General features: G+C 38.1%; 2 protein-coding genes across 2 annotated transcripts; both read right to left on the bottom strand.

The window, feature by feature from the left end:
• Window positions 1-2,571: 2,571 nt before the first annotated feature.
• Window positions 2,572-5,432, bottom strand: LOC125241560 (peptidyl-prolyl cis-trans isomerase-like 3). The gene is made up of 4 exons (XM_048150100.1): window positions 5,179-5,432; window positions 4,919-5,017; window positions 4,170-4,288; window positions 2,572-2,769 (listed from the first exon to the last, which is right to left on the bottom strand). The coding sequence occupies exons 1-4, from the start codon at window positions 5,317-5,319 to the stop codon at window positions 2,643-2,645; spliced, it is 486 nt and encodes a 161-aa protein (XP_048006057.1). The 5' UTR covers window positions 5,320-5,432; the 3' UTR covers window positions 2,572-2,642.
• Window positions 5,433-5,913: 481 nt separating this feature from the next.
• LOC125241559 (protein obstructor-E-like) lies at window positions 5,914-13,359 on the bottom strand. The gene is made up of 6 exons (XM_048150099.1): window positions 13,203-13,359; window positions 11,400-11,707; window positions 11,048-11,168; window positions 9,755-9,949; window positions 8,983-9,058; window positions 5,914-6,941 (listed from the first exon to the last, which is right to left on the bottom strand). The coding sequence occupies exons 1-6, from the start codon at window positions 13,240-13,242 to the stop codon at window positions 6,701-6,703; spliced, it is 981 nt and encodes a 326-aa protein (XP_048006056.1). The 5' UTR covers window positions 13,243-13,359; the 3' UTR covers window positions 5,914-6,700.
• Window positions 13,360-13,839: the final 480 nt, after the last annotated feature.

Below are 13,839 nucleotides of genomic sequence, written 5' to 3'. Positions count from 1 at the left end.
TATAAGAAACAAGTACGTTATAGGCCCATAACCTATCATGATTAACGTGAACCTTAATAATGGAAAGAACGAAGGTTGATATTGGGCTTTAGTTTCGTGCTTCAGTTTTAAGTACGATTACTGTGCCAGTTTTCGTCCATTTGTCGAAATTTGAAAATAAATCAGAATAATACTCGGTTGCATTTTCGCTACACACGAATTCAAAATGAATATATTACTTTCTATCCCGTGTATGGAAAACAAGTACCTATAATCTATAATGGAGATTTGGACGGGGTACAGCGGGACAATTTCGACTGGGGGGCAAATGCAACTGATCCATTTTTCCCACGTTTTACAACATTTGCATTATTAAATGTATTTTAAATTCATTAAATATACCAACATAAGTTGACTATTAAGAACTAGGTATCTTAAAATAAACTAACAAATTAAACTAAATAAATATTAAATAGTGTCCACCGGTTATACACGGTAGGCGTGTTCAGTGGATACATGTAGTGGAACTCAATAGTGTAATAAGGGAAAAAATTGATCAGTTACAATTGACCCCCAGTCGGGATTTTCCCCGCTGTAACTTACTCCATATAACGTTCTTCTGACGTATTCAGTCTTCAGATACCTAGTAGGTAATAATAATAAATATTGGGGACACCTTACACAGACCAACTTAGCCCCAAACTAAGCAAAGCTTGTACTATGGGTGCTAATAGCGACGATATACATACTTAAATAGATAAATACATACTTATATACATAGAAAACATCCATGACTCAGGAACAAATATCTGTGCTCATCACACAAATAAATGCCCTTACCGGGATTCGAACCCAGGACCGCGGCTTAGCAGGCAGGGTCACTACCGACTGAGCCAGACCGGTCATCACACCTAACCTACACCTTAATACTTACTATAGTATGAATTTTTTGAAACGAACGTTTCTAAACAAAGGTATTGTTCCTTTTGTGTTGAGCGGGAGCTTCTGTATTTGCACGCGCTAAGACAACAAGAAGCAACTGTATCCTCATAATTGTAAGGTTCAAATCTGTACAGCAGCAAATTTGAGATAGATTATTTTGGAAATGTGAAGCGATAGACCACACCGCTATAGGTGCGAAAATACAGCGCTTCTAATACTTTGATACTTGGTGGTGGTGCTGTAAGTAATGAAACACGTATATTATCACTGTTATTTTTTATTAATGATTTTGTTAACAATCACCAATTGTATATAGCAATATATAAATAGTAATTACATAAATATTAGGTACAAGTCTTGATATATAAAATAACATAAATAACTAAACAAACCGTAAACCGTATTTATAACAAAACATAACAATGGCGGTCAGATTGAAAAACCTTATCAGTGTTTATTGTCACTTTGCGATGACACCTTAAGGTGCCAGGTGCTTATCAACCTTTTAATCTGGCAGTTTCGCTGTTTAAACGTGTTATTTTTATTATACAGACTGACATATTACCGATGATTATTATAACTATATGTACTATACTTACACCATCAAGTATCAAAGTATTAGAAGCGCTGTATTTTCGCACCTATAGCGGTGTGGTCTATCGCTTCGCATTTCCAAAATAATCTATCTCAAATTTGCTGCTGTACAGATTTGAACCTTACAATTATCAGGATACAGTTGCTTCTTGTTGTCTTAGCGCGTGCAAATACAGAAGCTCCCGCTCAACACAAAAGGAACAATACCTTTGTTTAGAAACGTTCGTTTCAAAAAATTCATACTATACCTATACTGTTAAATCCATATTAATATTATAAATGGGAAAGTGTGTTTGTCCGTCTTTCACGGCAAAACGGTGCGACGAATTGACGTATTTTTTTAAGTGGAGATAGTTGAAGGGATGGTGAGGCTACTTTTTGTCTCTTTCCAACGCGAGCGAAGCCGCGGGCAAACATTAGTCTAATCATAATACCACTGTTTTACTAGAGTAGGGCCAAATATTGCTAGTTCTATTTAACTTGCAAGATTTGATTACAGTACAGAGTTACAGACAGACAACGGGACAGGTGAAAGTCAAGCGCGGATCCAGCTTCGTGCCCAGGGGGGGGTCACGTGGTAAAGGCCCAGGCCCCAGGGTCATGACCCCCATGACCCCCCCCCCCCCTGGATCCGCGCATGGTGAAAGTAATGTGAAACTGAGGGGGGACTGAAATCTTCTCGAGGCTGAGGCGTAGCTTTATTTGACGTTCATATCAGCAATTCCCGAAAAGTTTGTACATTTGGATCACGGCAACAAAAAAGGAAGTTTTCATACGAACTAACTGGGACATTTTGGGAAACCTAGTGGATCTTGCTCAACATCATGGACTTTATCAGCCTACCAACTTTTATCAAAATCGGAGACGTGATCCAAATGTACAAACTTTTCGGGAATTACTCATATGCGCATTGTAATATGTTTACTTGAAAAATAAATATTTCATTTTCATTTTTTCAAAGCTTTAAAAAAACTATCTTGATGCAACGCCGTTATCATGGACCACTCAACAAAAGCTTCTTTTCTATTGAAGGGATATTTAAAATAAAATATTATAATCGAATTAGTACTCATTTATATACTTTAATGTAGTAAATAATAAATAAAATTACACGCCACATAGATCATTTAACCAGCCAAGGGATTTGCATGTATAGTCACTGATGAGATTTTGGCGTCATTAAGGGGCTTATATGTTTTTGGGTTCACTGCCATCTTCTCTAAGTCATCAAGAGCTTCGAATCCATCTAAAACCCTGAAAATTATAAAAATATTTGTAATAGTCATCATTTTTAGGAAAATAATAACGATTTGTTAATTAACGATTGTTATAAGTAAATCAATGTGACTTCTAATGTCTAACCTAACAACAAAAAAAAAACCCCAACATAGTGAACGTGAAAGAACAATCCCAACTAACTCAGCTTTCAAACCAAAAATAACTAAATCTAAATTATTCAATTGGGGAGCTATGATGCCACAGACAGACAGACACCGTCGTTTTTTCGTCGGGGGTTAAAAATTAACTGTCATGTGTTAGGTAATTTCAACTAATCGAAATATTTTCTGTTTCACACTATTAACTTGAGTGAATATGTGTCCACACAACACGCGTGCCATATGTGACCTATAAGACATCCTACCACATGTCATATATACCATAGATCAAGCAAACGTATCTACTTAGCGTGTCAAATGAACTCAGTGAAATCCACTGAGTTGTCCGTCTTTACTCGCAGCTTGCAGCTTTCGGGCGTCAATTTTTGTAAGTTGAAGTCAACCAAAACATAAAAAATGCCTCGTTACGTGATATTCAATTGCAACAACACAAAAATTATGAACAATCAAGAGCCTGAGACATATTTAAAATTACAGGCAAGAATCAACTTCAGTACAAAATTTGACACGCTCGGCCCCTATACAAATATATGAATTTGTTTCTTCTAGTGCATCCTACTTACAGATGTAGTATGAAAAGAAGAAACGTATGAATGTGTAATGCTATTTCAGTCAGTCTCAGTACAAGATGTACTGACACTGTCTGAACTAGCATGACAAATATGAAGAAAAATACGAAGGAAGAGCTTTTCGCACTACATCTGTAATAATGTAAAGATCATTCATGGAAGAAAATTGATAAATTGAAATTACCCACCAGTCTAAACTAGGGATGTTACGAATATTTGCATTCGCATTCGCATATGCGAATGATTCGCATTCTTTTAAACATTTGCATTGACATTCGCATTGTCTTCAAACGATGCGAATGTTTTGCGAATGCGAATGTGTGCAAGTCGCAGCTTGTTCCTCGCCCGCGCCGGCCGCTCCAATTGCTACTTGTCGACTGTCGACTCGCGCATGCGCAGATAGGTCAAATTCGTACGGCGTGAAGTTAGTACTACTTCGTACTCGGCATTTTGACCAATAGTAAGCATTTTAAATTTTTTTACCTAGCGGGTTGTTGGTGATTGCTTGGTTTTTAATGAAATTCAGCGATATTCGCATTCGCATTCGCACATTCGCATTCTCAATATTCGCATTCGCATTCGCGAATGTGACACATGCGACATTCTTGACATCCCTAGTCTAAACTGCCTCCTGTGCCTTACGGCAAGCGGCCAGAAACATGTAAGATATAATAATAGTATAATGTACCTTCCAAACAATGTGTATTTCAAGTCTAAATGCGGTTGCTCCCCGTAGGTGATGAAAAACTGACTGCCATTTGTATTTGGACCATTGTTTGCCATGCTCACCATCCCTCTTGCATTGTGCTGAAAATAAACAATATTTACTGTAAAATTCATATTTACTGAACAGATTAACACATTGACTGTCCCTCTAACGGCCCAGCCACAACATTTGTCTAAGCACGACAGCAGTGAGTGGCAGCCCATATGTGCGAATGAAAAGTCCCATTGTTGTGTCTCGCTCCAATGTCATGGCTGAGCCGTTAAACTTGGTGGGAGTAAATATTCAACTGCGATATATATTTTTTTTCATATTTATTAATCAGGCAGGCAGTTGTAACAAGTGATAGTTGCCTGTATCCAACTGATATATCTAAAGAAATACATGTCGGACACTTCTTTGGTTGCCCCCTGTACAGCTGCAAGGGAATAATAATGGTGTGCAAATTTGCAGACACAAGATAGGGCCCACTCTCTACTAGATTGTAGTTATGGTGGGCCTAATATAACCACACCTATGCAAGACTACTAAACCTGCACAATATCATATGTTTAGGAAGCTACAGAAAGCTATGAACTCTATGGAGGAACCTGGTTAACAAGGGAATAACATGATCTGAAAATCCTCAAAATTGATGGAACATCCGAGGAGAGAAAGCTGAAGCGAAAATATTTAGGAATAAGGTAGGCACTTTATAAATAACACGTTTTTACCTTTAAATCTTCTCTGAATTCATCTTCAAATTTTTTGCCCCAGATAGAAGTACCTCCTTTGCCTGTTCCTGAGGGATCACCAGTTTGAACTATAAATCCCTGTGAAAAAGAAGAAAAATTATAATGCAAAATCAATACATAAGCAGGTTTTGATACATTCGAGGTATTAATATGAATGCCAAGAGGTAAGATGAAATATGCTCTGTATAACAAAGAACTATGGCCGGCTTCCTATTTTATCTTAGTAATAAAACCCTCACCTTTATGTTTCGATGAAATAAACAACCATTGTAATAATCGCTTGCACAAAGTGCTAGAAAATTTTCACATGTTCTTGGGCACTGTTCGCAGAATAGTTCGATCTTTATATCACCAACATCAGTATGCAACGTAACAGACATACTTACGAATTAAAATCAATGTAAAAGTTATTGATAGCGGTAAAAGATGGTAATTTTTTGTGTTGGTTGTTTGTAAAACAAGGAAACTTTGATTTGAGGTTATTTTTAAATGTCAAAATTATTTGACATTCACTTAAGCCAGCCTTACACAGTCTGATTTTTTGGTCTGATTCAGAATCTGAATTTAGTATCGAATCGATTTGCATTCAATATTGATTCAATATAATAGCATGTGAAAATTTTAAGTTTTGATTCTCGTACAAATATTTTGGTTCCATACTAGCTTTTGATCCTGGAAGTATCGATTGACATAAAAGTTTCTCAAATATAAAAATTCGCGCCCTGTATGATTTTTCCCAAAATCTGTGAACGGTAATCGTTATGAATTTCAAATCGAGAGGTCTACTAGACCGTTTTCGCGTAGCAGCACGGGATTCAGGAGCTGCACTGATTGATCCATTTTACCGTGTTTAAGCTTGTATACTTACACATAGATTATACCTCCTTTCATAATATTTGTGACGTTCCAAGAGAAAAAGTACCTTATGATGGTCTACCACGGGAAGGGAGAAAATAATGTCCAAACACTGCATAATAATATTATTGCGTTTATTAAAATGATTGTAAAAATTATACGTATAAATTTATTTATATGCACACATTGACATAATTAAGTTAAACTCAAATGACTGAGAACGACTAGTTGAAAGTAAATTATGTAGGTACTTAGGTATAGTCAAGGTCTAAAGATGATTATAGATTATATTTTCTTTTGCAATCTTGGCATTGCAGACTTGGCTCGGTTTAACACTTAAATGCATGACCTTGACAAAGATTTATTCAAATTTGAATTTTGACATGCTGTCAATAGAGTCATAAATGCATGATGCATCACTATGCATTTAAGGGTTAAATTTGTTTGATATTTTAGAAATTTAGACTTGCATTTTTCTTAGATGTGGTGAAAAACGTTGTTTTTCTCGAATGAAAAATTGATATCAATGTTAGCACGAACGGTCTAACAAGACATACAAGACAACTTTGCCCCCTTTTGAAACAGATAACTAATAACACCTTCACTGCGGCAAGGCGGCAACACACTTCGTTTGTGGCCTTTTGTCCCTAAGGGTGCGCGCCCACGGACGACCAAGTTGCTCGGCGACTTTCGTATTTGTATGAAAAGTTACGTCGCTTCGTGTGCGCACTTTCATACTAGGTCATGGTCGCGACAAAAAAGTCGCTGCCAAAAGTTGCCCGTGTGCGCGCTCTCTAACGCAGTGAAAGTGTAATTAATTTTCCGTTAAGTACCTAAACTAAAGAATCGGTTGTTTCAGCCACATCGACAGCTTTAAATATTAAACCTTGACTATTTGTTTCGTGTTTAGAATCGTCTTTTATGTTGCACCGGGCGCGCGTTGAAAGATATTTCCTTCGCGAGCCGTTGCTTCTCCTCTTCTCTGGACCTCGCGGCGGCCGCGCGGAGGTCCTGTGGGCAAGCCGCGACTTCGTCGGCAGAGACACAGGTGGAAGTGAGGTCGTCGAACGCGGAGTCGCCACCGCAACTTAGCACGCGGGGACGGCCTTCGATGCAAATGAAATACTTCTGGCAGTTCACGTCGGACCTGGGGAATATTAGGGTCACTATTATATGTCTATTCTATTAACCTTTTAATCGTTTCAGTCGGATATAGAACAAACATGTTGACAGTGCTCATACTATATTCGAGTTTATAATATAATGACACTTATGGCCTTCATTCACACAATTTCATTTAAATTAGAATCTACGTTTTTGTGTACCATCGGAATGCCGGGACTTGCCCCTAGCGAGCCATGTGAATTTGAATGCGCTGTGCTTGGTAGTTCGATTAGAACAAAAGTGTCTTTTGTTTAATAAATAATCCTTTTAAAGTTACGGTTAAAAACAAAAACACTACTTAAGCCAAATCGGACTAATCCCAATAAGGCCTAGTTACCCTTTGGGTGGGAAGGTCAGATGGCAGCCGCTTTCGGAAAATAGTGTCTACGCTAAATCTTGGGATTAGTTGTCAAAGCGGACCCCAGGCTCTCATATCGCAAGGAGGATGATGATGATGAGTAGGTACTTAAGTCAAATGAGAGCTTCGATTAGCTTTGCTTGCTCATTTTCGAATATGATAATCACGGCCATACTAACACCCAAAGTTATTATTTTTATACATTAAGTATTAGAATACGAATATTTATTTAATAGACGTTTAAACCTTAGAATGTCAAGGGTAAAATCATCATTAACGGTTAGGTCAGCGTCAGCGCATCGCGTTGGATCTTAACGAGTCTAGTCTAGCTTGACTTATCTTAAGACCTTTTCATATGTAAAACGGATTTAGGGTCCCGTGTTTATTATCTCGGGAACTGGTTGAAGTTCAAAGGTGAAATTATAGAGTGACAGAGAATCATTAGTGATGAAGGTACCCAACGAGTGTTTCTGAAACCAACGGCAGAACGAAAAGGGGTGATACTGGTGATAGGACATCTCATTATCTATTAAGCGAATTTGACCTTAATGAAAATGTCTTGGTTTTTGAGATATTGGCCGTTTAATAAATAGTAAAGAAAAGAAGTAAATGTCAATATCTCGAAATCATTTGTTTCGGTGAGGTACAATTAAAGCCGTTGCGGTCAATATGTCATTTTGTCATGTGACACAAGGGAAAGAAGACACCATAGCGAAACGTCGCAATCGGTTGGAAGCTTTCCTTGTCAGATGTATGGCAAAATGTGTCGCTCTCGTATAGGTCTCTTTAGTCATCAAAAGCGATGTCTTTCGGACATTGCACCATAAATCGTCTGAAATAGACGCTAAGGCCATATATTTATATACATGTGACACAATACTATTGAATATACGTGTCGAGAAAACAGGTAGATCCATGTAACAATCCGCAAAATGTTCACATATGCCAGCTTATGCAAGATGTTGGTATTTCTAATGAGTAGTTACGTCACCAAGGTTGCTCATCTGCTGACATTTAGCGGCTACCTGACACGGACTGACCGGTCAACCTAAATGCCAACCTGTTACCTTCTATGAACTACAAATCAAATTATACATAGTTTAATGTTCTAACTATAGCTTGACATTGTAACCTTGTCTGCATTAAAACATTCTACGACTTAGTCCGTAATGATTATTAGTGTCGAAAATTAAGTCATGCGGCAATCATTCAGCGGTACAAATATACATAAAGAAGCAGGTAATAAGTGAAGAATATTGTTAGTGACTAGGTAACTTCGGCCAGGCAATATTGGATTTATTGATAATTATACAATCTATCACATGTCCTTTGTCTCTATGGCATAGTCCAGTGGTTGGCTAACTGTTTTCATTGGGGGTACAACATTGGATGGAATTTTAGAGGCGGGCCACATCAAAAATGTTTTTTTACTACAGGAGTGGTCATATCACACAATATTCTGAAGGACTGGTGACGGAAGACCGGATAACAGTTCTTTCATGGGCAGGACATGGTCCGCGGGCCGTACTTTGCCTACCACTGGCTAAGGACACGCTTCTCCCACGTGCGCAACGTATGCATAAATATTGTTATAAATATTGTTTTATAGTGCTCTTCGTTTATTTTATTCTTAATTAAATGATTTAAATGATGTGATAACTGTTACCTGTAGTATCTGTAGCCAGCTGGTGGTCCAAGTTCTTTAGATATTGGCACCTCGGGGCAGCGGAAGCCAAGGAAAGCTGAAAGAACATATTCATATTTATACACGTTAAACTTCCGTGAGACATATTCAAATAATTAATTGAAATACGCTGAAAGAACATATTCATATTTGTCACAATTGTAAACCCGGAGCCATGACTTTTGGTCATTTAGAATAAGTACATTAATCGTTATGGAAAATTTGTTTTTTGAATCTCGTATAACTTGGTAAGTATTCGTTATGAACTTATAAAGCGCTGTTCTCTGTCTCCATTCCATGAATGTAATTTTCAGTGACATTTACGCTTTCAGATAAAAAATAAGTAGACGCTATATACTTGAATCAGATTGATATACTAGCACTAGTATGTAAGGGGTAAAACTTTTGACACCATTTTCAAATGAACTTTTCATTACACCCGCACTTTAAATGTGCTATTGCACGCAAGCGGAGCGTGAGTTATAGAAAAATCGTTCTCCCAAGGGAATAATGAAATTTCTTGTACCGTACTTAACTTTTTTACATCTATTAACATATTTTTAACATTGCGAGTGTGATGAAAAACATTGTGTGTAACTCGGGGAGTATGAATATTACTAACTCGAGTCTTTAAATCGCTCCGGCAAGCCGTCGCGATTTAACTTACTCTCGTTAGTAATATTCAACTTCCTCCCCTTGTTGCACAATGTACTATTACTTTAACGTGATACACAATTTTTACGTCTCAAATTACCTTCAGCATCACAATCGGCGACCTCGTCGGGCCACTCGCAGCGATAGCTCTCCGAGCTGAACGCTAGTCCCTCAGGACACGTGAAGTCGTAACCCACGCCATTCACACAGTTCCTGAACGCGCTGCAATTCCTCGCATCTCCAAGCTTGAAGTAGCCGAACTGGTGGGGACAGTCCTCCGTCGGTTGAGCGGGCTCTACAAACACAAAAATGTGTTCACTATCTAATTACTACTCCAGTCGATCCTCTCTATCGCTATATGTTTGGATGGCCAGCAGGACGGCGTTCAGTTGGACGACCGAAAATAAGCCGGCATCGGAGAGGGCGGCGTGATGTCGCTCTGGACCGCGTAAAGTGGTGTGCTCATTAATTTTGGATCATCGCGCCAACAATAAAAGCAGGTAAGTACTACTAATCTAAGAGCTAAGCCCAATTTTCATTTTTAATGACTTTCAAAACATACTTTTGTAAGTGTGAATGGGCTTAAATTATGAAGGTACCTAAGTACCTGTGATAGTTGGCACTATAAACAAAACTGCAAGTTTATATTTAGATTTTAGGTCAAATGAGGAAAAAATAAAACAAACATAAGCGATGAGCATCTTTAGCGTCGATACCTGTTTGTTTTGAAATCGCATTGCGGAAAGAGCGTAAATTGTCTTTATATACCTACAAACAAAAATTATATATTTTTAACAAACACAATTGACTCAATAGCGCCATAGCAAAATAAAAATGTTAAAATTGTTGCAAGACTTATACAAAGTATTAGTCATGCGAAGAGGAAACCAAAGTTTTAAGACGCACGAACAGCGTTTATTATTCATCTCACATGCAACTTAATTTAATATTGAGAAGACGTCTTAAACATACGCTCGCTGGGAATTTACCATAAGTAGATACACTTATAATGTTGGCTTGGTAACCTTGAAAGGATGGGTGAAGATCGGGTAGTCAAAAGAGCCTGCTTGGCGAGTGGCGACCGAATGGCCGCCGTCCTGCTGGTCATCCAACGTTAGACCGTTTTCACATTATCGGATGTAGGATGATTGTCAAAGGAAGATTTCCAAGATGGCACCTTCAATATATGGAATATTGGTCCGACATACGATATCAAATCGGATAATGTGAAAACGTACTTAAGCGGATGGTGTGAGCTCGGCGTCGAAAGCCGGCGTGATACCGCTCAAGATCGAGCAAAGTGGCGTGGACTTGTGTTGGAGGCCAAAACTCATTTAGGGTTGTCGCGCCAGCCAAGTAAGTACCTATACTCATAATAATAATTTGTACTCACGCAAAGCTGAACGTTCAAGGCATTGAACCTCATTCGGGTATTGACAAGGATACGCTGTGAAGAGCGCATTAGCATTGAATAGTAAACCGTCTGGACAGGTCTTTTCTTCGGCTGTTCCGTTCTGAAAGTTGGTCATTAGCTCATTAGAGGATAAAGTATTTCAGTAACTACGTTTAAAAAAATGCAATTTCGACAATTTTTATAAGCTCTATAAGACGGTTTTGGTTCAAAATTATTCCATGTTAAAATCTTCGATATTGGAATCTTTATGAAGTCACATCAGTATTAATTTAACGCACACTATCGGACGAAAACTACTAGGTTATTGTGATACTGAAGAGTCAGAACTTACTATGCATTCAATGTATCGATCACAGCTCCCAGACACAGGAGAGCGTTCATTCAACTCTCTGCAGGACCCAGCGCTCCTGGTCGGCTGCTGTTGGTACTGACTGCTCCGAGGGCTCGCGGTCGTCTGTTGGAAAGCAGACTGGCGGCCAAAAGCCGACTGGCTTTGACCCCCGAAACTGCTGAACGCGCTGGCCTGAGTCTGGCGTGTGTTCCCGGAACTTCCAAAAGCACTTGGCTGCGCCTGGGAGCGCGTATTACCGAAAGCGTTCGAACTCCGACCGCTGTTGAAACTGCCGAATTGTGCTTGCGCTGTAAGCGTAAAGAACTCTTTAAAATTCGAAAGCATTAAGGGTACCTACTTTACGCGAAGTGCATGAGTTCCAAGCGGTGTAAGGCTTACTAGCTACCTACATCTTGTCATATCATCACCAGGGGCAAAGTTGTTGTATAATCGCACGTCCCAACATTGACACCCGAGCAAGTGAAAAATCCCAATATTGAATCGCGGGAAAATTTGTTCAACCTTCGTGTTTTGAAACCCTCGCAACGCTCAAGATTCCTTTCACATTCTGAACCAGTCCCTGTGCACCTTTATAAAACAAATAACTATCACGTACCTTAAGAACAAATGTACCTAAGTGTTAAATTACAAGCCACAACTCTACACTGTATTGTAAGAATGGATCCCAAGGACTATTCAGATCTTTAATTACCTGCGGTCATTGCTAACAAACAAGTTAATGACAGAGATTCATTAGATTCAGTGAATTAATTAATTTTAATTCATCATTGTCTTTGGAACGCTATCTCACATTAAGATTTCCAGTTTTATGAAGTATTACTGCACCCAAGCCTACTTTTGTTTCATGTTAGCATAAATTTTCATAAAAAAAGATAAAAAAAATTAGTGATGTTTCACATCTTTTGCAGTAACTACTATAAATAGGTATATGATGGACGCTCAATAATTCGTTTAATTTATATTAATTTACACAATTCAAGTCTTCATATGGTCTGAATTTTATTCATTCATCCAAAAATGATTCTATTTCCTGTCAGTCAGCAATGGTACCTACTTATCTCTGCATGCAAACTTTTATGCAAGGATTGCAAGCTGTGGTACGAAGGTTTTGGGGGCAAAAAATCGATCTACCTAGCAGCTTTTCTTTAGGAAAACGTACCATTACACATTACACATTATTACGTAATTAATTACACAATTTACACATTATTAAAATTGGCGGGAAGTTCGTAATTTCCGTCGCAATCCTAATAATTTTAAAAATAAATAATAATTTAAATTATGAGATGGAAATTCACCTTGAATTTATTAGATGTGTTCATTTAGGAGCGAGAAATAAACATAAATATAAAAAAATATCACTTTTAGGCGCTTTAAAAAAAACCCAATTTCACTAAACACATTCACTAAGAAATATAGTTACTAACAACAAAAACAATACTGTTCATTAGATTTTATTTCTAAATATTTGGTTATTATTTTTTTAATGTAGGTAAATACTGTTGTTGCATGATAAAAAATCTCTTTTCAGTACAGATGGAGCTTTTTTTACGCACTGTGCGAGATGTGGTTCATTTTTTCTTGTCAGGTCGAAACTTTGGAGGGCCATCTGTACTGAAAAACGTCGTACGATACTCGTGTGAAAAGAAAATTCATAACTCGCGTACATTTAAAACACTCTCTTCGGTCGTCTTTTAATTTATCGCCACTCGTTTCGAACTTTTATCGTAATGTACTATTTTATTTGGGTAGTAGGTATATAAAAATATTAAATTCACTTACCAAACGCGCAAGCGCTTAAAAAACACACTAAAGTCTTCATAGCGTACGTTCAGCTCAGTGTTGCTGAGTCGTATGAATCGATACTGGCGGTCCGGAGACCCAGAGGCGCGACCTTGGGGACACATGGATTGCCTCACGGTCTCATCTCACCGCACCCTGTTTTACGAAAACGACGAGTGATGGAGCTCACACGTGGTCTGCGTGTTGGGAAACTTTTATTTCACAGCAGCTGGAAAGGGCGTACTTTTGCTGCGTGCAACCAGTGAGCTAATAACCTAACCACAAAATTAAAATTTTGAAAAGACCCCCCCGACCCGACTTAGTGGACCGATTTTCATGAAACATGGCTAAGAACACTCCCGACTAACTCAGCTTTCAAACAAAAAATAATTTTCAAGAAAAAAAAGCGCCGCCTTTGGGGTTCTGGTGAAAGCTACTTGCGAATGTTGGATTATGTAGAAATGTGTAGGTATTTTTTAAAACTGCTTTTCAGCAATTCCCGTAGTTTGTACATTTGGATCACGTCTCCGATTTTGATAAAAATTGGTAGGCTGATAGAGAAAAAATGTCCTATGTAGTTTGTATGAAACCTTCCTTTTTTGTTACCAGATTTCTATACATTTTCGGTAACAAAAAA

This window comes from Leguminivora glycinivorella, chromosome Z (genome assembly GCF_023078275.1).
Source record: "Leguminivora glycinivorella isolate SPB_JAAS2020 chromosome Z, LegGlyc_1.1, whole genome shotgun sequence".
NCBI classification, from domain to species: domain Eukaryota; kingdom Metazoa; phylum Arthropoda; class Insecta; order Lepidoptera; family Tortricidae; genus Leguminivora; species Leguminivora glycinivorella.
The sequence above is the reverse complement of the archived record's forward strand: the minus strand, read 5'-3'. Positions and strand labels throughout refer to the sequence as shown.